The sequence below is a fragment of the Phyllostomus discolor genome, chromosome 5 (genome assembly GCF_004126475.2).
Source record: "Phyllostomus discolor isolate MPI-MPIP mPhyDis1 chromosome 5, mPhyDis1.pri.v3, whole genome shotgun sequence".
NCBI lineage: Eukaryota > Metazoa > Chordata > Mammalia > Chiroptera > Phyllostomidae > Phyllostomus > Phyllostomus discolor.
Window position 1 is genome coordinate 45643409 of NC_040907.2, and position 24282 is coordinate 45667690.

Here is a 24282-nt window from a genome sequence, read left to right on the forward strand (position 1 = left end):
AAATATATTTTTTGGTGTGCTACAGAAGTTTAGTGATTAGTTTGTGTGTTTGTGCCATATGATGAAAAAGGTTGAAAATTGCTGGTTTAGATGGACTGTGGGAAATGGGGAAGCTTGTATACAGAGAATCCGATAACTCATAGTCTAAATTTGGAATTTAAAGGGAAGAACTGGGGCACAAGAGGCAGAATTTGTCAATCAGTTAATTGGAAGAGCAGATGAGTTTGGTTAAATGGACAAGGAGTATGGGAATAAAGTAAGTTTTGAATAAAACTAATTTATGTTGAACAAAAAATATAAAGTTTAGTTTGTATTTCCTTCCGCCTAATTCCCTCATTTTCTCTTGCATTATTCCACTTAGGATCTCCCACCCATCATTCTACCAAAACTGCCCTTATCAATAATTTAATTTTGCCCAATCCATTGATCACGTCTCAGTGTTCACCTCTCAGCCTTCAGTCACACAGCCTGTCAGTAGCGGCTTGCACAGCCACAACTTCCTCCTTTTCATTGTAACATTTCATTTACTTAGTTTGCAGAACACTGCTCTTCAGTTTCCCTCTGGCTCCTTGTCTGCTTGTCTCCTTTGCTGGTTTTTCCATATCTCCCTCATCTCTAAAATTGTTAGTGCGTTGTGCCCAGCCTTTAGACTGCATCCGTTTGTCTGTGTACACAGATTTGCATTCACCCAGTCTCGGCCTTACAGTGCCATCTGTATGCTGGCAGTTCCCAAATTTGTAAATCCATCCTGGTCCCCTCCCCAGTCCAGGCTTTTATGTCCATAACTGCCTACTCATCCTTCCCACTTGCATGCCTAATAGACATCTCAAACTAGCATGTCCAAAACTGAGTTCCCAATCCTCCCTTTTCTATTTTTGTCTCCTACGGTCTTCTGTGTCTTTGTAGATCGCATCTCTCTTAATCTGTTTGGTTATATCAAAACCCTTCAAATCACCTATGATTCCCCCCTTTTTTTTTGTTTTGCCTCTCACTGCTTACATTTAATGTCTGAAGGCATTCTCTATCTTCAAACTGATCACTTTTCACCGCCTCCACATGACCATCCTATGACCATTCCCTGTCTTTATAATTGTCACCTTTGTTCAAGTCATTATCACCTCTTGCCGAATTACTGCAATGGCTTTCTAGCTGTTTTCTCTGCTTCAGCCCCACCCCTACAGTCTGTTAGCAAGATATGAACTAGATTGGTACATTGTTAGATCAGAACATTCTTTTCCTAAGAAAAATTTCTCAGTGTCTTCCCAACTCACTTAAAGCAAAAACTGAAGTCTTTACAATGGCCTTTAAGAATTCACACAGTCTGTCTTCTTTCTGTCCCAAACTGTAACTTTATCTCCCAACCTATTTCTGCTTCTTTACCCCTTGCTCACTTCCCTTCAGAGGTACTGGCCTCTTGTTCCGGGAATATGCTTCGGCCCTAAGACATTTGTACTTGGTAATCTTTCTACCTGGAATGCTCTTCTTCCAGGTATCTGCATTATTTGGTTTCTTACTTTAAGTCTTCACTTAAATGTTAGTTTCTCATAAAACTTTGCCTCCCACCTGATTTTAAATCATTCCCACCACCATCTTGTCTTATCCATATTTCTCCCTTTGTTTTCTCTGAAGCACCCATCACCATCTGACATATATTATATTTTATTTATTTATTGCCCATTTCCCCATGTTAGAGTATATGCTTCCTGAGGGCAGGGATGTTTCTCCATTTCGTTCACTGCTGAAGCCCCAGGGCCTCATAGTAAGATACTCAGTAAGTATTTATTGAATGCATGAACAAGGTAGGTATGTTTAACTCATTGAGACCTTGATAATGATGTCAAAGATCAGATGACTGCCCAGCATGGGGGAAATTAGGGTAAAAATGTTTCTGAAAACATTAATACATATTCATTATGTTTTTTTAAGTTTACAGTTCAGATGTAATTGATAAACAACGTGCTTTCGTGACTTCTGATAACACAGATGACAAAGCTGTTATTATTCTAGTACCTGTTAGACTTGGAGGAGAAAGAACCAATACCGACTACTTAGAGTTTATAAAGGTAGGAGATGAGAGTTCAGTTTTTTTTAAGGCAATGATAGCTCATATGAAAAATACAGAAGAATTGCAATCTTTTTTCTATTAAGTGGGTACTGAGAATTTTATAGTTATAGATTATAAAGTTTGACATTAGAGATTTTAAATATCAGTATTACAGTGTCAGATGTGATTTGAAGAGTGCAGTGTTCTATGACAAAATGAATGGGCTTTTCATCTTTGTGGCTAATCAAGGAGACACAGATGCATCAAATATCATAATCTATACCCTGTCTACTGTTCCCATCACCATTATTTGTGATTTTTAAAAGAATGTACTTTTTTATTGATAAAACCCCACATTAAACTGTATCAAATAATCATCAAAAGAACTGACTTTTCTGTTGTGGCTGCATTATCTGTTAATTTGTTTCCTGTGTCACCATAAGATCAGTAAAAAGTTAGGATGATTATTTGTGTAGACAGAAATGGTGAAGATAATGTGGGGGGAGGTTCCAGTTTTGTTTTTTTCATATTAACCAGTTAAAAATTTATTCTATTTCAGAACACATAATTCTTCTTTTCCTAAATAACCTAATTATATTAGCTTGTTTTGGACACTGACCTATTCAGTTATCATAAAACTTTGACTTTTGAAATACTTAGTTTTTGGTTAATATTATAGTGACTATGTTATTTTCATAGTTTTAATAAAATTTCTCATTTTATCAAGTGCAGAGATGGAAATTCCTTTTTGAATGGAGTGTTATGGGATATAGTAATCTTGAAATAAAGTCTAGATTTGTGTTTTATGATTCAGTAACAATTCTTTTCCCACATGAGGCATTAATCTCATATTGTGGCTCCTATGTATATGGTGGAAAATATCTCCTCAGGCTAACCTGTACTGATTATAAAAATCTGGAGCAGTTCTTTTCAATATGTAGTATATGGAAGTCTTCTAGCTGGTGTATTAACTTTTCCTAATAGTTACTAAAATTTTGTAGGCACACTTGTCACTAATACTACCAATAATATAATATAGTTATAACATATGAATCCTTTAGATAAAAATGGGGTTTTGATTTCTAACACGTGGGTTCTTTAGTGGAGATATTGGTAGAATGTGCAAAATTATGAACCATTTCATCTGGAGAATCCATTGAGGGTTTTGAGACTTTGGGCGTCTTGTCATGTCTCAGTAGGTTCTAACCAACCAAACGACATTCCCTCTCCTTTTTCTACCACCATGAAAAGGTTAGAAACTGAGCCAATTTTGGAACTGACTCCTTTAGCTGAGACCTGGTTGCCAGTGGAGTGAGCTACAGATGGCTTCAAGGCATGGGCCTTCTGGCCGAGGGCTTTGCTGTTTGGTGGTGTCGATAGTTATCTCTCAGGCAGCAGCACTGCCTAATGCTCTGGAATGATTCGTTGGAGCCTGAATTGTGGAGAGACGAGTCATGGTTAGCACAGAGGAATTAACAAATGTCTGTTAACTTTCATATTTGTATAACATTTTCAATACATGTTTATTTCACTTTGCCCTCACAATACCTTCGTACTGGATTGTCTTTATAAAACAGAAAAGAGAGAAGTTAAGTGATATGTTCAAGTTCAGATAGTGAATTGTTAACAGAGACTAGAATTTTGGTGGTTTTTCATATTTTTCCTTAAAATATGGGCTTTCTCAATATATAACTATTTTGAGCTTTTACTAATTAATTTATATTATAGTCCACTAAAATGAGAGAGCAGTGACTACTGAAACACTTTACTTTTTCAATTATCAGGTAAAAATGGCTGAAATGGCTGAGTGAAGTAGACTATGTGCTGGGTATTTTGCTTGGTCAGAGGGGGTGGTTGGGTCAAAAGGCGAAACGAGAGCGTGTCAAGAGGCATTCACTGTAGAGGTGAAGAAACAGGCTGTCTAATAGCAGCCCTGAAAGAAAAATAATTTTCCTCTTCCACTTCTCCTTTCTCTTCCTCCTCTACCTCCACCTTCATCTCTGTCCCCCACCCCGCTCCATCTGCTTTCTCCTCCTTCTTCATCTGCAGTTTAATTTTTTTCCTGCCAAACCATTGTATATTATGCTCTCAGAAGTTCCCCATTCAGTTGTATTTTTCACATGTATTAATCGAGGTAATTGCACAGGTCTTCAGAGATGGTACCTTCCCCTCTACCATTCTGTGAGGAGAAATCTGCCGTGGTGCTTTATCAGCCCTTACCACAGGCAGTTTGTTTGTTTGTTTGTTTATAAGAGATGGGCAATGAGGAAAATCCAATATGTTCTCTTTCTTCAGTAAGACAAATTAGGACTTTCCTTTTTTGACTGATTACTTCAGTCTTATTTATTGCTTCATGGATATAGCTCAATAAATTCTCACTGCAAGATAACTGTGAAGTTTTTTTTAGGAACTGAAAAGTGTTCCATGTTTCCTAAATACAGCCTCTTATATGTAATGGTGTTCCAGCTCCTAATCTGCTTCTAAGTGTTTATTGCTAAATCTTCTCTGGTCTGTTGTAAAGGAAATAATGTGAAGAACCAGCGTCTTTCTTCCATTCCTGGGGCTCCTTCTTCTGAGGAGAATCAGTAGTGATTCTTGCTATATATTTTTCCCTTTCTCTTTCTCAACTATGAGAGACAGAACTTTCACCCCTTTGTGGTTCATAAGCATTCTGTTTCAGCTGATCAGTCTGTCTCAAGCTGAAGTAAGACACACTCTCATTGTGTTAAGGGTGTTTACTTAGGGGGAAAACAGCAGACTCATTACTGATAAAAAACTATTATTGTTAGTGGAGCTTTTATTTCATCTTAACCTTTTTTTAGTTAGCTCTAAAATGTTAACCTAATATACCTTTTCTATTTTATTTTTTCAGTTGCAGTTCTCCTTTCCAAAAAAACACATTATATTTTCACAAGACTAAAAAGGGTTATTTATAACAGTGAGAAACTGAAAATAATTTAAATAGTCACAATCAGGTTTTAAAGCACATTTTGTTGCCTTCATGAAATAGAATATTTTGTAGTCATTAAATATAATGAGGTTTATATTTATTTGTAGGAAATAATATTTATGGCATAATGAGTGACAAATGTTATAACAGTATGCATTGTATGATGCCACATACATAAAATTGCATTCACAAATCTGTATGTGAATATAGGTAATACAGATAGTTGTCAAGGAGATTTCCCCCAAATGTTAATTATGATGAGCTCTGAGTGTTTGGGTTGTGGGAAACTTTTACTATGTGTGTTTTTATTTTGGTGAACACATTGTTTTTAAGAAAATAAGCTTTAAAAAACACTATGGTTTGATTACTTATTAAAGGAAAAAAATTTGTTTATATATATATTTTATATCTTCTAGATTTCAAGACATCCTCTCATTTATGAGAAGGAAAGTTTAGCTATTGTTTAAGACTTTGTTTTTTAAAAATAACATGCTTTATCACTATTGGCATTCTCTAACATGATATATGCTAAAATTAATGTAGGAACTATTGACAAGACATTAATTGACCCCACTGGACTATTTTAAGGGTATTGGGCCCAGCTTAAATTGAGTTCTGCTTAAAATAGATGCTGAGGGACATACTTAATAATTTATTGAGGTATCTCTGATATTTTACGATTAGTAAAATAAATCGGCCTTAAATACAATAGTAATTACTATTTTCATTGGATTAAAATGTTTCATTAGTCTTTACATTTATTCCAAATGAAGTAGAATTTAAAAATCTGTCAAGTAAATGTGATTGGTTAGAAAATGGTTTTTAGTTTGGGATCTTGAGACTCAAGATTCAATGAAAAGAGTCTAAGAAATATTTGTAGCATTTCAAAAAGTCTGATGAAAATTCTACATTGATCACAATAAGGCTGCACAAGCAACTGAAAGGCCAGGTGTTTTTGGCTTTGGCAGGAGATTTTATTGTTTTTATGTGGTAACATTGTCTATCTCTGTATTTGGCACCCAGTAGTTGTTTAGTGTTGTGAGTGACATGCTGGTCAGAATATTTGATTTAGTCGTGTTAATGTTGAGTGTTTTAAAGAAAAGGGAAGATAGTTTTGTAGAGGGATTTCAGAACATGGGGACAAATGTAATAAAAATAAAACTGGTGGTGAAGAACTTGGGAACTACTAATATTGGTAATACAAATTTGGTTGTTTTGAATAATTACCATTTGTCTCTTGACTCTAAATCTGAATTAGTTTCTCTTGGCAGGGTATTTTAAGCCTTGAATATTGTGTGGGAATCATTGGTGGCAAACCGAAACAGTCATATTACTTTGCTGGATTTCAAGGTTAGTGATTTAGTAAAATGTATTTCTTCATTGTGTGTGTGTATTTTTTTTTAAGTCAGTAAGTTAATATGGGATCATCTGGAAGCAGGATGATTAACAGAGCAAAATGAGTACCTTATAAATTCATCAGTCCGACCATAGCCACTCATTTGTCACTTAGTCCACAACATAATTGGATTCTGTAAAATGTATGTTTAATTCCCGTTATTGCATAAACAAGGCATAATTTATTGGTTTCACTAAACTTCAGAAGACATTGCTTTCACATTCTGGCAGTTGCTATTTACATATTTACTTTTTACCGGGTTTAGTGGTGCTAGCCCATGATAAAATGACAAGCAGTATGCTCTTCCTGTCAGATTAAAGTAGTGCAATACATTTTTCATGGGCAAACTGTAGAGTATAATTGTGTGTTTGTGAAAGTAATTTTATCACCAAAAATTAAATGACAATCTCATCACTTTATAAAAATTCTGCTTATACAAGCATATTTGATTATGCAAAAGTTAATCTGTCCTGTGCAAACCTATGTTTTAGTCAATGAATATCAGTCTGGCAAACTGTTACTCCCAGATTTTTTTCAGCTATTCTACATAGAAATTGGATTGTAAGCAGTGTAATAATAAGGTGTTTTTTGAATTACTTGTCTTCTGTTTTGTCCTTGTAGATGACAGTTTGATTTACTTGGATCCTCATTACTGCCAGTCTTTTGTAGATGTCAGCATAAAGGATTTCCCTCTTGAGGTACTATGGATTAAGAACTGTGTTTTTTTAACCATATGAAGCAAACTCTAATTATTGAGAGATATGCTAGGCAGCTAAGCTTGTATAGTATTACAATTACAGGTTAATAATCAATATTTTACTGACTTATAAAACCATAACCCACACTATGATCAAAGGTTAAAAATTTTCTTGCTGAATTTTAATTTATGATATATTTTCTTTCCCATTTATCTTTGTCTCTTAACTGGTTAGGTACTCTAACCCCACCAAAGTAATTGAGCAAGGTTCCAAGTAATTTTGTAGATATGCAGCTAAAGAGTACTGAAGAATAAAAATATTAGGATGTTAGAAAGAAGGAAGGAAGGAAGAAAGGAAGGGAGGGAGGGAGCGAGGAAGGAAAAAGGAAAGGAGACAGTGGAGTAGGGTTAGACTGACAAGGTGATGTAAGGAGACTATCTGCTAAATTATTTTGCTGTGAGCTTAATAATGAAATCTTAGTCTCTAGTTAAGAAGTTTTTAAGAGCTTAGTTGGGTTTCAAATTTTTGTTTTAGCATTGATTTCATAACAACTTCTTCTGCTTTATGTTGGTCATTTTGTGATCCAGTATTTAATTCAGAAAATTTGAGAGTCCATAAGTGAGACATGTAATTATTTCATTGTTTTGGGTCTTGTTTTCCCAGTTGATGCCTTTCCAGATTTTTAAACTAATTTTAATCATTTGAATGTCATGGTTCACTAATTCTCAGGGCTTGGCAAGTTAGAATTGTGGTTTAGTACTTCATTTTAGTAATGGCTTGCTAGCTAATAGTAATACATAAAAGTATTTAAGGAGTAGATTATGAAAACTGATCAACTAACTGCAAGATGAACATATAGTTTAGAAAGATAAAACATGCTAGCACCCTTTGTAAACTGTCCCCTCAACTAAACTACAAACATCTTAAGAGCAAAGATCAGGTTTGCTTTCTACTTTCTTCTTTCATAGTATCTTACATGTAAACCTTAGTAAATATTCCTAGTTGACTGACTGATACTGGGGGAGGCACTGGAGAATTACGCTATGTGAACCCCATTGTAATTCCTTCTGCTGCCTGTGGTCTTGTGGCACTGATTCCTCTGTGTCTAAGCTACATTTCCAGTGTATATGTGCCAAAATGACTCCTTAAAAAGTGGTTACTTGAGATTCAGATGGAAACTTGTTCATAGTATTTCAGTATTATCTAAAATAGGCAAATTAAAAGAGTATTGGAGTTTATTATTTGGCCAGTAGAGAGAGACTAGTCATCTGGTATTTTGAGAGACTCTGCAAAGCTGCCCAGTGAATGAACATCCTGGATACGTCTGCACAATTAATATCAGGAATGTTGCAGCTCATTTATTGTGAGGTTGTTGCAGCACTTCACAAGTGAGTTAAAAAAAGCTTGAAGTAGGGTGATAGTGAGAATGGAAAAGAAGAATTGATTTTAAGAGACTTTGTAAAGTAAAATTTGGTGAAATAAGGTAGCTTCTTAAATACACGAAAGCATTTATTTCTTATACATTGGGACGCCAAGAGTATCTACTCTGTCTGGGTAATTCCTCTGGACAGTTTTTCATTTTTCTCAATTTAGGGATTTATCTTAGATATTTTATTGCATAGCATCATTTATTTTTCTGTGAGAATATTATATACACATTATAGCAAGTTGTCTATCTTTGTTCAGAAATAGAATTTTACTTTTTTCTTTTAATCATATTTTAAGCTTAACATGCTCCAAGTGGAGGTATTTTAAATATCCTATACTACTAACCATCCTTGCCTTGCTATGTTAGTTGTATGTTTATATACTGTGAAATTTTGTGGTTGATTGATGTAATAAATTACATGCATGTTCTAAACTACCCTTATACCTCAATGATTAAAAATTATTTTTGAAAACAGCTTCTTTTTGATAAATACTTCTTCTGGTTAATACTTGGAGAAGTTAAAACCTTAGATTTTTTATTTAATTCTAAGTAAATCATTGCTGTAAATAATTTAAGGGCGTACCCTGAATTCTGATTGTGAAAGTTTAAGAAAGTAGTATCATATCAGAGTATATGAAATTGAAGGAGAGATGTTGCAGATTATACATATTTCATTGTTCTTATGGTGTGGAATTCCTAGAGTTCTACAGTTGAACTTTTAATTGAAACCAAATCAGACCAAGTTATTGCTTCCTTTTTAGGTTATCATTTATTGAGCTCTTTCTATAAACAAGGCACTGTCTTAAGCATTTTTAAAAGATATTATTATTATTATTATTATTATTATTTTAGAGCCTTTATTTATTTATTTTTAGAGAGAGAGGAAGGGGGGAGAAAAAGAGGAAGCAAAACATTGATGTGAGAGAGCAACATTGACCTGTTGCTTCTTGTACATCCCCAACTAGGGACCTGGTTTGCAGCCCAGGTGTGTGCCCTGACCTAGAATCCAACTGGTGACCTTTCAGTTCTCAGGCTGGTGCTCAGTCCACTGAGCCACACCAGCCAGGATTATTATTATTATTTTTTTAATCCTCACTGAGGACATGCTTACTGATTTAGAGAGAGGGGAAGGGGCGGGGGATGATAAACATCTATGTAAGACAGAAACATCCATCAGTTGCCTCTTACACATGCCCCAATGGGGGACCAAACACACAACCTAGGCAGGTGTCCTGATAGGGAATTGAACCTGCAACTTTTTGGTTTATAGGACTGTATTCCAACCAGCTGAGCAACATTGGCCAGGGCATGTCTTAAGCACTTTAATTAGAGACCTTTGTTGAACTCTTACTCTGACTTGTAGCTCCAAATACTTTGATTAAATATATTTGTATTAAATTTTAATTTTTGTGACACTTTCATTCCAAATAATAAGCCTAGAAAAATGCCTGGCACCTAGTAGGTGCCTAATAAATTATTTGTTGAGGCAACGAATAAATAATGTATTGAAAAAATTAAATAAATGAGAATCGACTCGCCGTGGCCAGCTTTTTCAGAAACATATGTAATTGTCACCGAATTGTATCTAGTGAACATTCCCTAAAATGTGTGTGCTATTCTTACCAGTGGTCAGAATTTTAAAAATCAAAAAAGGAATGAGTGCATAGTTCAAAGAATTATCACAAAATAAACATAGCCTTGTAATACCACTTGGGAAAATATTTAAAAATCTAACTTGTTCCACAATAAACAAAAATGATTCTGAATTATAAATTAATGTTGGTTTGACTTCAGAATCTTCTGGGTGAACAACAGAATATAATTTTAAGTTTAAATGATATAAAATGCCTCTCTGTGATATGAGTCCTTGTTACCATGTAGTACACCCTATAGCAATTTCAGTTTGCAGTGATCACAGATTTATATCAGTATTTTTGTGAATAATTATAGTTTTTTGCAGATATCAAAACAATCATGATTAACAGTTTAGTGTTACTACCTATGATGACTGAAGTAGTATTGAGAAATAGCACTGAGTGTATTCTGGTTTAGTCCTATTGGGCCTTGAATAAAAACTTTAATCAATGCTTTAGTATTCCCTAAGATGACCTTGTGCGTGAGTTAAAAAGTATTTTTTCGACCTTGTACAAACTTTGGTCCTTTTTCCTTATCTCCAGGTAGCAAAAAAACAAATAAATCTTGCTTACTGGCTTTGGAAGGAGTTAGGCAAATGATGATTTTTAGATACCTTATATGTAGAATAACTTTTTGTAAGTAAGACCTAGAACTTTCTGTGCCTCATATACCAACATACTCCTGTGTATTGTTAACTAACAAGCTTACTTAGATCTTCTGTTCCTTTCCAGATCTGTTTTTAATATCTCCTTATAAATAAAACACATGAAACAATATTAGAAAGAGTCCAGCTAAGACAATGCTTGTGTAGACTAGTGCCCTGGAGATTCCAGGTTAGCTATGTTGGATCTCACTCTAAAAAGTAAGTGTTAGCAAAGCATTTTGTAAAGGCCATGGTTTTGAAAACATTCGTTTCATCTGTATCTACCTCCATGATGTTGTATTTGAATCTTATATATGAGTGAACTATCCATAAGGAAAAAAAGCAGCTTGAAAATGCATTTTTCCTATCCTCTGATGATCACATGGGGTACTAATTGGATCACTAGGATGAAGTGGGAGAGAAGGGTGACTTTGATGGATTGATTCACCAGGAACACAGCAAATGTGAAAGCCTCTATTTTCCCACATTTTGGTAGATGGTCTCAAGGTAAAATCCCTTAGTTTTAGGCATTGAATGTAGGGAAATTTTAATTTTATGAGTTCAAATTTGACCTAGATTATTTCTTAACTGAGCTCGTTCTGTAATTCAAATGTCTAAAATTTACAATAAAGAATTTCCATACCTGTTTGCCATCTGGCCAATTTTCTTCCTCTCCCTTAAGCTTGTTAATTTTTGTATATCCTTACAAAATTTATTTATGTACAATTACAAACACATTTGAGCATATATTTTTATGGTCCTCCTTTTGTCCATAAACATCTTTTCAATACATACAAAAAAGATTTAGTAGCATCAGTGATTTTTAAGGGCAAAAGCATTTAAGAAGTTCTTTTTTTTTTTAAAATCTTTAAAACCAAGTACCAGAATGCAGCGGTGAAGAAAAAGAAGACTGAAATGATTAGCCTTATGTTCTGCCCCTTTCCCACTTCTGTGTTCTCTAAAGATCCAGACTCTACTAAGCGCCACATCCCATCAGCCAGGGCAGAGAGGCTGGAACAGCCTCCCCAGCCCACTGACAGCTGTGGCGCTGTGACCACTTGAGAAAAGTGAACTCATGGGACAGTAGGATTGGTAAGGGGGAGGCAAGGCCATAACAGAGCAGTTTTTACCTGTGTCCTGTATGGGCATAAAGAACTTAATTAAAGCCAAGTGGAAGAGTGGGTTTGAAGAATATGAAGTTATGTACTAATTGTGTCCATTGGTAAAACTCTTTAGCTGACCTCTTTTCATATCACTATGGAACATTTTAAAAATTAAATTCATTGGAGTGACATTGGTTAATAAGATGATGTAGGTTTCAAATGTATAATTCTATGATACATCATCTGTATATTATACTGTGTGGTCACCACTACAGAACATATACATAAATCTATGTATTTGTTAAAAAGTCTTAATATCCTTATCAAAGGGTTTATAAACATTAAAAACTCTAACAAAACAGATTAAATTGCACTTTCATTGAAATGGCCAGCTTCATCCTAAACCTTGTATTAGCTTACTCGTATCCTTTTCAGTGGCACATTTTTCTTTCCTTCTGCAAGTGTTAGAAAGGCACATTGCTTTGACACACTCTCTTCTGCAGAATGGCACTAATGCCACGGAGGGTGGAAATTGGGAGAATTGAATGTACACAATATTGGCTGTCATATCTTAGAGCTTGGGAGAGTAGGAAGGACTGTCTACATTGGATAGACTTAAAACACCATTTGAAAATCATGTTTAAGTTTTGAGAAAAACTAGGTAGCAAATTTTAAATTAGTAATAGTCTTATATGTATGTTAAGTCCATCAAATAAAAGTGAACTAATTCTAAAGAACTTTTAAAATTACAGACATTCCACTGCCCTTCTCCCAAAAAGATGTCATTTCGGAAGATGGACCCTAGCTGCACAATAGGGTTTTACTGTCGCAACGTTCAGGACTTCAAGAGAGCTTCCGAAGAAATCAGTAAGGTACTTTGATTTAAAATATTATAATATTTATAAGTGAACTAATCTTTATTTGAGATAGACTGTGAAAAGACAAAAATCTGTAAATTATGTACTTTTTTAAAACTGCCCCTTGAATGTTAATTCAATGCTATTAGAAATACTGAACCAGAAAATAAAACTATTTGTGTATTCCTAGCCTTTGATACTGATGAAACCAGCTCTCTAGTGAACAGTCGAGAGTATTGATCGAACCACTAGGTGGCACTGTTGAAATACAAATCCATTTACAAATGGATTATGGTGTCTATGCAAGCAATTAGGTTATATTTTATTTGAAGAGGATTTTAAAAGGACAATACCTTAGGGGGTAGAAAAAATTAATGAAGTATTTGATCAAGCCAAATCGTGCATTATTTCTTGTTAGTCCAAGTGCTGCTTTGATTTTTTAAAAAAGAGAAATGGTATTTTTGGATTTCTCAGAACTGCTTTATTAAATGAACTGTGTTGTTACCTTCCAATAAGCTTGTCTAATCTGATCTATTCGACTTATAGGATCTTTGAAATAGGTTTATTTAACTCCTTCTCATTACCTTTAAACTTCTGTATTTTTCTGGTCCTTGAGTACCGTACTGCTAAATATTAATAGAGCCTCAAGGATTGTCTATCTTTAGTACTTTACAAAATAAAAAGATTACTTATTGGAGAAGTAGGCATAACTGGATAGGTCTCTTTATTGGTATCAATAACGATAGGTTATCATTTTATGGGTAAGTAAAACCAATGCTAGAATCACTTTTGGAAATTCTTGAGCTGAAATATAATTGTACCTTATTACTGCTTTACTTACAGTAAATTTTTTTTAGGAAAACAGACACAGTGGGTTGAAATTTTATTTTTATAACAGAAAAATAAAATGAAGACATTAAATAAAAGATTTCATGTAAACCAGGTTTACTTTACTTGAGCTGCCATGTAAAAGGGGGAATTTAACAAAGTCGTGACAGAAACACGACCAAGGAGGGGAGCAGATGAGGTGTGTGAGAGCCTTTCCTTGTTAACACCCGCTTCCCGCAGCAGCCATCGTCTTTTCATTCTGCTTCCTCCCCGGGAGGCCGACTGAACACAACAAAATACGTACTCTCCCTCTTCTGCTCTTTCATTACTTAAATTGTTAATATTTGTATGTTTTAGTTGGACAGCACTCTGTGTGAAGTGTTGTCTATGTGCTACAACACCCAAGTCCAGACAGTGTTATGATACAGATTGATACTGACGAACAGACACCATTAAAGAGTTCCATTTCTCTTTCCTATTAATTTATTTTCTATCTATGTTAAAATAAGTCAGTGTAGAACAGAAAAGCAGTCTACTTCTAAAATAGAAACAAACCAGATTATTATTACCAAGTTGAAAAGCAAGAATCACAAATGAGATATATGTTATTTTCTCATTAAAAACAGTTTTTGTGTTTTTTATACTGATAGTTATAAGGATTTTTATACTGCAAAAGCATTTAGAAATCATTGCTCTTGCTGCATCAGAGTAATTAATATACAACATTGAGGCAAAGAGAAGCCATATTGGAATATCATTTGGAAGTACTGAGAATTTTGCTAGAGTCAGTTAACTTTGCTTTAGCAATAGTGTTGTTCTTATGTCAGTAGCTTTTTGTAATAGTATCAAAAACTCACTTTGTCAGTTAATAACTTGTTTATTCACTTTTGTTTGGAAGGTTATAAGTTAAGCAGTTTTCCTTCTTAAAAACAGAATTTGACATTTTTAAACAGTTATTTTTTTCACTTTACAAATAAAAACAAAATTATTTTTTCTAGATAGGATGTATTTTGAGTTTTCTAATTTTGAAAATGGTACTAGCTAGTCTAGATTATAATGTTTAACTTGTAATGCTATGTGATTTTTAACTACATGATTTTTAAAGATTATAAAAATTGTTAGATTAATTTTGTGTTTCTCATAACTCAGTTCAGCAAGTATCTGGGTAAGTTATATCGAAAGTATAAAACGACCAAGACATAATCCCTACTTTTGAACAAGGTCTGAGACTTCTGCCCTCAAGTAGCATTTACAGTTGAGGAGGGGGAAATAGACATACATTACACTAAGTAGTATAAGTATCCATACAGAAAAAGAAATAAATTGATAGGGGAAGGTAGGATTTTGAATTGAGTCTGATGTTTCAATCAAGTTGAAGTTCTTTATTGTGGTGATTTAAGCTTAATTTCTGTTGGCTTAGGGAGAAGGAAGGAGGCTTCAAGCAGGGAAAATAAGAGAAAAGGTACTGGAAAAGGAAAATGTAGAGCTTGTCAAGAGAATGGCAAATAGTCCAATTTGGTAGATGCCAAGGGTGTGTACAGGGCAGGACTGTCTTCCAGCTGCCTGAATCTCTAGGGGTGTGGTCTGGGAGTCTCCATTTCTAACCGTCCTCCCGAGTAGTCTTGCACACTAAATCCAAGAACCACTGGTGTAAGACCTTGCAACCAAAAGTGATACTTGATGATTTTAGGTAGCACTGGAACAAATATTTTAATACTAGGATAAATATTTTAGTGCTTATATATTTATCTGTATTCATATTAGAAAATTATAACCAACTTAGCACAATTAAATCAAATTTATAATTCTGAATACTACCCCTTGTTGGTTTCCTGTATTGCAGATATATTTTCCTAGGCTATTATTTTAATTTGTTAATGGTATCTTTAATTTTAATCAAATTAGTAAAACTTTTTCTTTATGTTTTTTAAATTTTGTATCAGAGAAATCTTGAATAACCAATGACCTACATTCTTCTACATTTCTTCCAAAAGTTTTATAGTATTGTATTTAGAACTTGTATATGCCTTAAGGTGTAAGTATCCATTTTTTCAACATTGTTACAGCATCATTTATTAAGAAGTCCAACCTTCTTCAGTGGTTTGTAATGCCTTCTTTGAACACCTAGACGAGGACAGAGCTGTGTGGCTGGAGAGGAAGGAAACGTTCTGAGGGTGTGAAAGCACAGTCAATAGGACCGAGCAGCCACTTGAACTCTGGGGCAAGTGAAAGAGAGAGTTTAAACACAAGTCTGTTTTACATCTAGGTGTGCAGGAGAAAAGATTAATAGTTCGTTAATGTGATCATTTCTTTAGTCAACAAATATGTGAGTGCTCGTACCCCAGCCACTCTGCCGAAACTGCTTTTCAGGGTCACTTGACCCTACGTTGCTAAATCTGTTGGTCCTAGTGTAGTCTTCATCTTGCACATCCCAGCATGAGCATTTGAGATAGCTGAGCACCCACTGGTCTTCCAGACATCTTCTCCATTTGGCTTCCAGGACCCAAACTGTTGTGTTTTGCCTCATTCTTTACCAGGTAGCGCTTCTCAAGTCTCCTTTGCCTGCTCTCTTCTACAGCCTCTTATGGTGCAGCACTCCAGCGCTCAGTCTTTAGTTCTCACGTCTTCTTCATCTTGGTGATCTCATTTAGTCATATAGCTTGAAGTATCAAAAATAAGTCAACTAAAACCAAGATCATACTATTAGTCCAAACCTCTCTTCCAAATCTTAGATTATATATGCCCAGCTGCTGTGCATCATCTCTTCTATGTGTGATGTATAGATCCAGAGTCAAATTTCTTATTTTCCTTTTAAGCTTGTTTCACTCATAGTTTTCTTTATCTCATTTGAAGGCAGATTTATCATTCTGTTTGCTCAGGCCAAAGCCTTGCAGTTATCCTTACTTTCTGCCTCTCATGCCCCATAACCAATTATATGTCCAAAGTATATCTAGAAGCAGAGCACTTTCCATCCCTCCACTGCTGCTGCCCTGGTCTGAGTGCTGCCGTTACTGCAGCGGCCTCCTGATTAGTCGCCAGCCCACTCAGTCCCACCTGTTTTCGGTTCAGCAGCCTGGATAATCCTTTTAACATGTAAGTCAGATCATCCACTCCTTTCCTCAAAGACCTGCATTGACTTGCCAGTTCATTTAAAAGTAAAAAAGTCCTTACGTATTTTCCAAGGCCCTTGATGATCAGTGTCTCCGTGTCCTTCCCCGTTACCTCAAACTCTCGTCCCTGTTTTGTGTCTTTTTCATTGTGCTTTAGCCCCATTGGCCTCTTTGCAGATCCTCTAACTAATAGGCAGGTTCCTGTCTCAGAGCAAGTGCACATGAATGAAATGCTTTTTCCTCAGGCATCTGTGTGGTTGGTGTCCTCACCTCCTTTAAGTCTTGGTTTAAACATGTCTCCTTCTTAATGAGGCCTAATCTGACCACTTTGTTTAAAAATGCAGTCCTCCCCTACCGTTTTCTCTTACTTAGACATCGTAATACTGACATTTTCCAACTAAGAAAGATGAGACAGACTGGAGTGACTTGTCCACAATCACATAATTTCTAAGTGTCAACCAGGTTTTACCTGGGACTGTCTGAGTTCCGTGGTCTCTGTTTTCAGTCCTTACCCTGTATTAGACAGATCTGTAGGACTTTGCAGAAAGGAGCACTCACTCAGTGTGGGTCAAGATACTTACCATTGGAACGTGGGCTGAAACTTGAAGGATGGATAAAGTTCCTACAACCAGAATGCAAGGATAGAGGACAGCTAGATGACAGAAACAACATGAGCAGAAACACTAGTGTAGAATGTTATGGGATGTTTATGTTAGAAGTTTTGAGGTAGAATGTTTAAGGGAACAATGAAACTTAGATCGCTTGTTAAGGTGGTGGACAAGGGCCTATGTTATCCAGCTTCTGTCACCTGCTACCCTTTTCCTCTGCCCCTGAGCCATGCTGCTGTCTTTCAACACGCTGAGTGTGCTGGCATCCTCAGCCTTTGTACTGGCTGAGTTTCTTCTTTGCCTGGAGTGCTCTTCTCCTAAAACTTTTATGTCGGACTCATTGTCATTCATGTTTAAGCTTGGCCTTTTCTGACCACACAACCTACAGAAATCTTTCAGCCCTTCCTTACCACATTGCCCACTTTTATTTTTATCGTGGTTCTTTCTGAATGGTGTGCAGGCACCTTTAGTTACCTGTTTAATATCCAACTCTCTCTTTTGCTAAGAGACTCCTGATTTTATTTGGGGTAACAGTGTATCCACCCAAGATACTCAGTTTTCTTGATCTGCCTTGCATGTAGACACAGTTTGCGTAGTGATATAGAAGTGGCTGTGTGCTGGACATTTTTGGGAAAGCTTTGCTCTTCTGATGAAATAAATAGCAGCTATAGATGCACTACTGTCACTCTCCTTCCACCCACCCACCCCCACATTGAATGCATACTCAACACCTGACATTTCAGCAGCCCTCTGTGATCACGAGGGAAAGGCCAAGAAAATTCCAGACTGTTTGACATTGATTAACTAAAGTAGCAATGCCAGACTTTTTGTTATGTGATAAAGACAATTCCTCTTACTTAAAGCCATTATTGTTTTCTTATTTTGTTTTTGCCACTTGCAGTAAAAACCATCCCTAATTAATATCCATTATGTTAACAATGACAGATATAGGGAAGGGAGCTAACTTTGGAAGGAAGAAATGATCATTTATTTTGGTATGATCACTCAGAGTTGATACTGCAACACACCTCCATTTACTATAGTGGTTAAAAGAGAACCAGACCGCGTAAGCTTAAATCCTGCCTCTGCCTGTGTGAACTAGCTGTGTGAACTTGCACAAGTCACTTAACCCCCTCAGTATTTCAGTTTCCTCGTCTGTAAAACATGGATATTAGCATAGGCTAATAGTGAAATGGTTGAAACTGAGAGTAGACAATACTTTTAAGAGAGAGGATAGAATATATAGAGTAGTTAAAGGAACAATAATTGATTAATGTGTACATTTTGGAATAAAGGAATAAGTGGAGTCAATGAAGAAGATAGAGAAGAAATAGTGTAGAAAATAGGAGACACAGGAAAAGGAAATACTACAGAGGTCAAGGGAAGTAAAGAAAGAAATGCTCAGATGTGTTGATTGCTGTTGAAATATAAAGAGACTGGTTGTTACTAAATAACTTCTATTTTTTTATGGTATTTCAGTTGATAAATACCCCATGTCATATAGATAATCTGATTTGGAATTTTTTTCATATAGATTTTTCTATTATCCACTATGGAGGAACTTTAGATTTTCACAGTATGTCCTTTCTTATAATATGAAAATGAAAACTGAACTTTTCACTTTTGATATAAATTTTCAGAATCAAATTTTCAAATCAATAGTTACTTTTTATTAAAAAAAAGGAAGCCTGAAAAAAGATTCTTAATATGGTGCTTAGAGCTGTGAAGAACATTGGAAAGACATGCTGATAAGTCATTGAGGTCTAATATTCCACTAATTTGTTATCAATTTATCTCTTTTGGTTGTTGCTGCTGTTGTTAAGTCATCTTGGAAAATTAATTTAAATCCTTGGGTCTCAATTTTCCCATTTTTATCTGTCCTAAAATTATTTTTTCTCTCCATGTCGTATTTATATGCTGGTATGTTATCACTTACCTTATTGCTCAACTCAGTTGCCCTTCAATATATATATTTTAATAGACTTTGTTTTTAGAGCAGTTTTAGGTTCATAGCAAAATTGAGTGGAAAATCCAGAAAGTTTTCATGTGCATCCACTGTCAGTGTCCCCACAGGAACACTGATGAACCTACACTGACATGCCATTATCACCCAAATGTAATGGTAACTTGCATTAGGACTCACTTTGGTATTGTAAAAGGACATGTATCCACCATTATAGTAACATTCAGAGTAGTTTCCTGGCCCTCAAAGTTTTTTGTCTCCACTAGTTTACCTCTCCCTCCATACTAACCCCTAGTAGTCACTCTTTTTACTGTCTCCATACTTTTGTCTTTCCCAGAATGTCTTATCATTAGAACCATATATTATGCAGCCTTTTCAGATTTGCTTCTTTCATTTAGTGGTATGCACTCAAGGTTCCTCCATCTCTTTTTGTGGCTTGATAACTCATTTCCTTTTTAAGTAATAATCCATTGTCTGGATGCACCGCAGTTTACCCATTCACTTACTAAAGGGCATCTTTGTTGTTTGTGTTGGCAGTAATGAAGGAAGCTGCTGTAAACATCCATGTGCAAGTTTTTGTGTGGACATAAGTTTGTCACTCAAATGAGTAAATCATAAGTATATATTTCATTTGGTAATCTTTAAAAATATTTTGAGCACAAAAAAGCTAGAAAGATGATCATTCTCAAAGCTTAAATCAATAAAATATGCATTAGGAGGCCTTGCCTTTCAAGTGAATTTGCAAAAAGTAAGTGAATTTTTTAATTAAAGGCTAAAGGGTTCCTTTCTGACACTTTGCTCTAGGGTACAGATTTGAATCTTAGTTGATGAGCAACTAATAAACCTAAATGACTTCCTTCATAATCTTGAAAGCAAAGATGAAGAGATGATAATGTTAGCTCTGCTGTGTTGATTTGAAAATGATAGGATAACTGCTTGTTAGATACCGGATTTTTATAAGTGACATTGAATGAATATAAATGACAACAGTTTTGGACTATAGTCCAAACGTTGGCTGTAAGTAACACTGACTGATGAGATGCCCTCTCTCTTTTATTTTTCAGTTTGCACATTTTTGCCCTTCTTTTTTTTTGGTAGAATGTAAATAAAATAAATTTATACAATATATAAATTAGGAGCACAGAATGAATTATAGGATCTGATTTTTATCACATCTGGTTTTTTAAGTACTTTTTTGTTTTTAAATGGTTTATTTTTATTCAATTAAAATATATTTTATATTAACTCTCCCATTGAAATATTTTTAATTTAACATTATATCTGTATGTCAGGGATACATATTTAGTTTAGCCATGTTTCAAGAGAATCTGTAATATTTAAGAATTTGATTATCCTTTAGTTGAATATTGACATTTGATAAAATTTGTTTTTTACCCCTGAAATTATCCTTTAAGAAGAGATTATATCTAATTGATTGTGATGAATGATGTACAGGGTGGGCAAAAGTAGGTTTACAGTTGTGAGTACGTGAAACATAGAGTTTATTCTTGCATTATTATTTATTAATTGAATTATTTTTCATATGAACAACCGTGAACCTACGTTTGTCCACCCTTGTTTAAGTACTCTTGGTATTCTTTCCAGCATTCTTTGTAACTCTCATAAACTTTTCAAAATCCTTCTTATAGTTTCTGGTTACTTATAGAAGCATTGGATTTTATCAAAACATCCATCAGAAATTTAAATGTATTTTTAATGAAAATTGCTTACTTTTTTTTAACAGAAAGGTTTAAAATAGTTTAGAATGTGTTGTTGGCTTGTCAATGAATACCAAATTGACAAAGGTTCTAAAGGTTGCCAGTGTCCTCACAAAATTCTACGTGTTGCTATTTTTCACTTCTGAATTATCTAATGTGACTCTAGAAGGCAGCATGTAAAGTGTAGACTACTACTATGTATGTATAAGATTAGTATATTTTATGTTGACCAGATTTTTGCAGAAATATTTTTTTCAAATATAGTGATCCTTAGAAAGACGAAACTTAATTTTTAGAAATAACTTTTTATTATTGCTTTTGGTCCTCTTAAAAATTCTCTGAAGTAAGGAGAGGTGATGTCTGTTGCCCTGTTTTATAGACAGTACTCAGGTAGAGTGATTTGTTGAAGATCACATCAAGGTAAGTTGTGGAATTGAGATTAGATGGATCTTCCTACTCAGTTAATGCTTCTTTCTCTGGTACCAAGCAATCTTTTACAATGTTTTACTATAGTAGTTATACCACTTTGTTATGTTGTCTGCTACTACTAACAGGATGTAAATATTAACTCTTTACAGTAAGCCTTCAAACTAACATGACCTGAAGACTTACTTTGGGAGTTGGGGGGATAGTACTTAGTTTTTGATGGCTAGTCCTAATGGAGAAGCAGGTATTTAACTATAAATAAACTACACAATACTGATCAGTTTTGTCTTTTAGCCAGAACATTAAAGCAATAGCACTGAATAAATGTAAATGAGAAGTTAATGAGAGATTCAGGGCTAAAACATTAGATTTTGTCATGTAGTCTTACTGCGTACTGTTGGATAAAGGGTTTTTCTGTATTTTCTGTTACAGATGCTGAAAATTTCTTCTAAAGAGAAATACCCCTTATTTACTTTTGTAAATGGTCATGCCAGAGACTATGATTTTACATCTACTACAACCAATAAAGAAGACCTTTTCTCAGAGGATGAAAAGAAAAGATTAAAAAGATTTAGCACAGAAGAGTTTGTTTTGCTTTAAAAGATAAGCACATTTGTGCTTGATGAGAAGAACTTGAAGGGGGAAAATGAAGAGAAACAAGTATACATTAAACTGATTTATTTTCACAAATTTCTTAATTTTATATGTTCTTTTAAAAAGAACATTGGAAAATATACAAGTTTTAGGATATTTTTCTGAAAGAGAGATGATCTAATGAATCTTGATTTCTAATAAATAACAAGTGATTCTGGCTGTATTCCTATTTCACTAAGATCTTCCCATTACACTACCTTAAAGGCAAGCCTTCCAGTCTTTGCATTCTTCCACGTGAGGCCACTAGTCTCCTGAAGGTTTTGTGATATAGGCCCCCAAACTGGGATTGCCAAATAGTTTCAAAAGCTTCAGTTGATACTAATGACCAGAAGACCAGAGAATGACTCTTCTGTGCTGCCTGGTGTTGACGCAACCAAGGGATACTTCTGGATGTATCTTGATATATTAAATAGTGATTGTTAGCTGTTATATGCATACAGTTATATAAGCAGACTTGTGAATTTAGGTAATATTTAGCAATATCATTTATAATAGCTTCTCATTTTTCTTGCTGTTTAGCTTGTCCTCCTTCTCTGAGGAGTGGATATAAACTATTGGTTTCCCCACAAACTTCAAGTTTATGTTACTAACAATAGTGGCATCCAATCAGATCAGATAAAGGCAATTTTAAGATAGGAATGGTATTCGTTTCTTATCTTAAAAATTAAATTTTACAGGAATTCTATTTACTACCCAGTTTTAAAATCTAAAGATAAGTACCGAGAAAGATACCAAGGGGTGCTCCTCTATGTGATTTTTGTTATTTGTGTAAATCAGTGTAGTGGTGTTTAGAAGCTGAGGCCATCTATAAGGTAATCTGCCTTAAGTGTGTTATGTGTTACTTAAAGGCAAATTTGTGATATAAGAGTCCAAGAGTTATTATTGAGCCAGGATTATAAAATGAATACCTTAATAAAGATGTGAGAACATAAATACCTTTGTTTTGGTTTTAATGAGATTATTTTAATCCCTTCTTTGAAAAAAAATCATTGTCTCCAATGAATTCTCTTTACTTGTAATGAAGGCAAATAATATTGTTGCTCTGAAAGGAAAATACTAACTTATTTCATGGAGCTTCCATGTTTGATGTGAAAAGGTGTCTTATATAGACATGAAATTGTGCATCATTTAAAGTCCTGGACTGTTCCATCAGCAAGCCTACCTGTTAGGTTTAGAGTTGCATGCAGAATGCAAACAGAGGGTGGGCAGCTTGCTTTATTGTACCTGATGAGACAAATTATGTTTGGCATTTCCCAATGAGGATAGTTTATTGAATTGAAATAAATAGCCTGAAATGTAAAATTTTCATTTTCTTGTCCAGTATGAATTTTCCTAGAAGGTCAAAGCAGTACAGGAACAAGAAGCCAGTGGTATGCCCAATTTCATCTAAATTATTGCAGTGTGTTGTTCCTACATACCTGCAGAATTCACAGAGTTCTTGAATAAGAACTTGAATAAGAGGGCCCATACCTTCCAGTGAATCAGAACTAATTGTAAGTGATCTCTTACAAGAACTCTGTAAAAGCTTAAAGTTATATGCTGAGAACTTTCTGTTCTCAGAATATTTGGGGATCATTCTGAAGTAGTAAGATACTGGAATGAGATAAAATTATACCTGGACAGAGTAGATGTGAGAGGAGGCAGAAACTTCCTTTCCATTGAATTATGTTGAGAATACTCAGCCCTGGCAGGTGTGGTTCAGTGCATTGAGTGCCAGCCTGCAAACCAAAGGGTCACTGGTTTGATTCCCAGTCAGGGCACATGCCCGGGTTGTGGGCCAGGTCCCCAGTAGGGGGCACGCTGGAGGCAACCACACATTGATGTTTCTCTCCCTCTCTTTCTTCCACCCTTCCCCTTTCTCTGAAAAGAAATAAATACAATCTTTAAAAAAAAAACTCAGAATATTGTATAGGCAAGCAAATCTTACCAAATACTCATCCCCATGATTGAGAATTAATGTTTAGAGTTAGAAATTATTATTAAAAATATTTAATAATACATATGAATTAATGCATGCATTTATGAAAATTGAGAAATTGGCTGATGGATTTATTTTGCTTGTTAATTCAACTTCAGCTGAGGACTAGAAAGTTGTGATAATCTTTTATTGGAAAGGCAGTGATAAAACTATGTATTATAATTAGAATAGAAATACTGCCTATTCTGGTTTCAGACTTTATTTTGAACACAGATTTCATTTCAAGTTCTGACAGCCAGTAA

General features: G+C 34.8%; 1 protein-coding gene across 1 annotated transcript in view; it reads left to right on the forward strand.

The window, feature by feature from the left end:
• Positions 1–22995, forward strand: part of ATG4C (autophagy related 4C cysteine peptidase) — an 80355-nt gene extending 57360 nt beyond the window's left edge. Inside the window, 5 exon segments of the mRNA XM_036026212.1 lie at positions 1927–2063; positions 6266–6344; positions 7012–7088; positions 12651–12770; positions 21841–22995. Of these exon segments, the coding sequence (XP_035882105.1) occupies positions 1927–2063; positions 6266–6344; positions 7012–7088; positions 12651–12770; positions 21841–22008 (581 nt within the window). The 3' untranslated portion in view covers positions 22009–22995.
• Positions 22996–24282: the final 1287 nt, after the last annotated feature.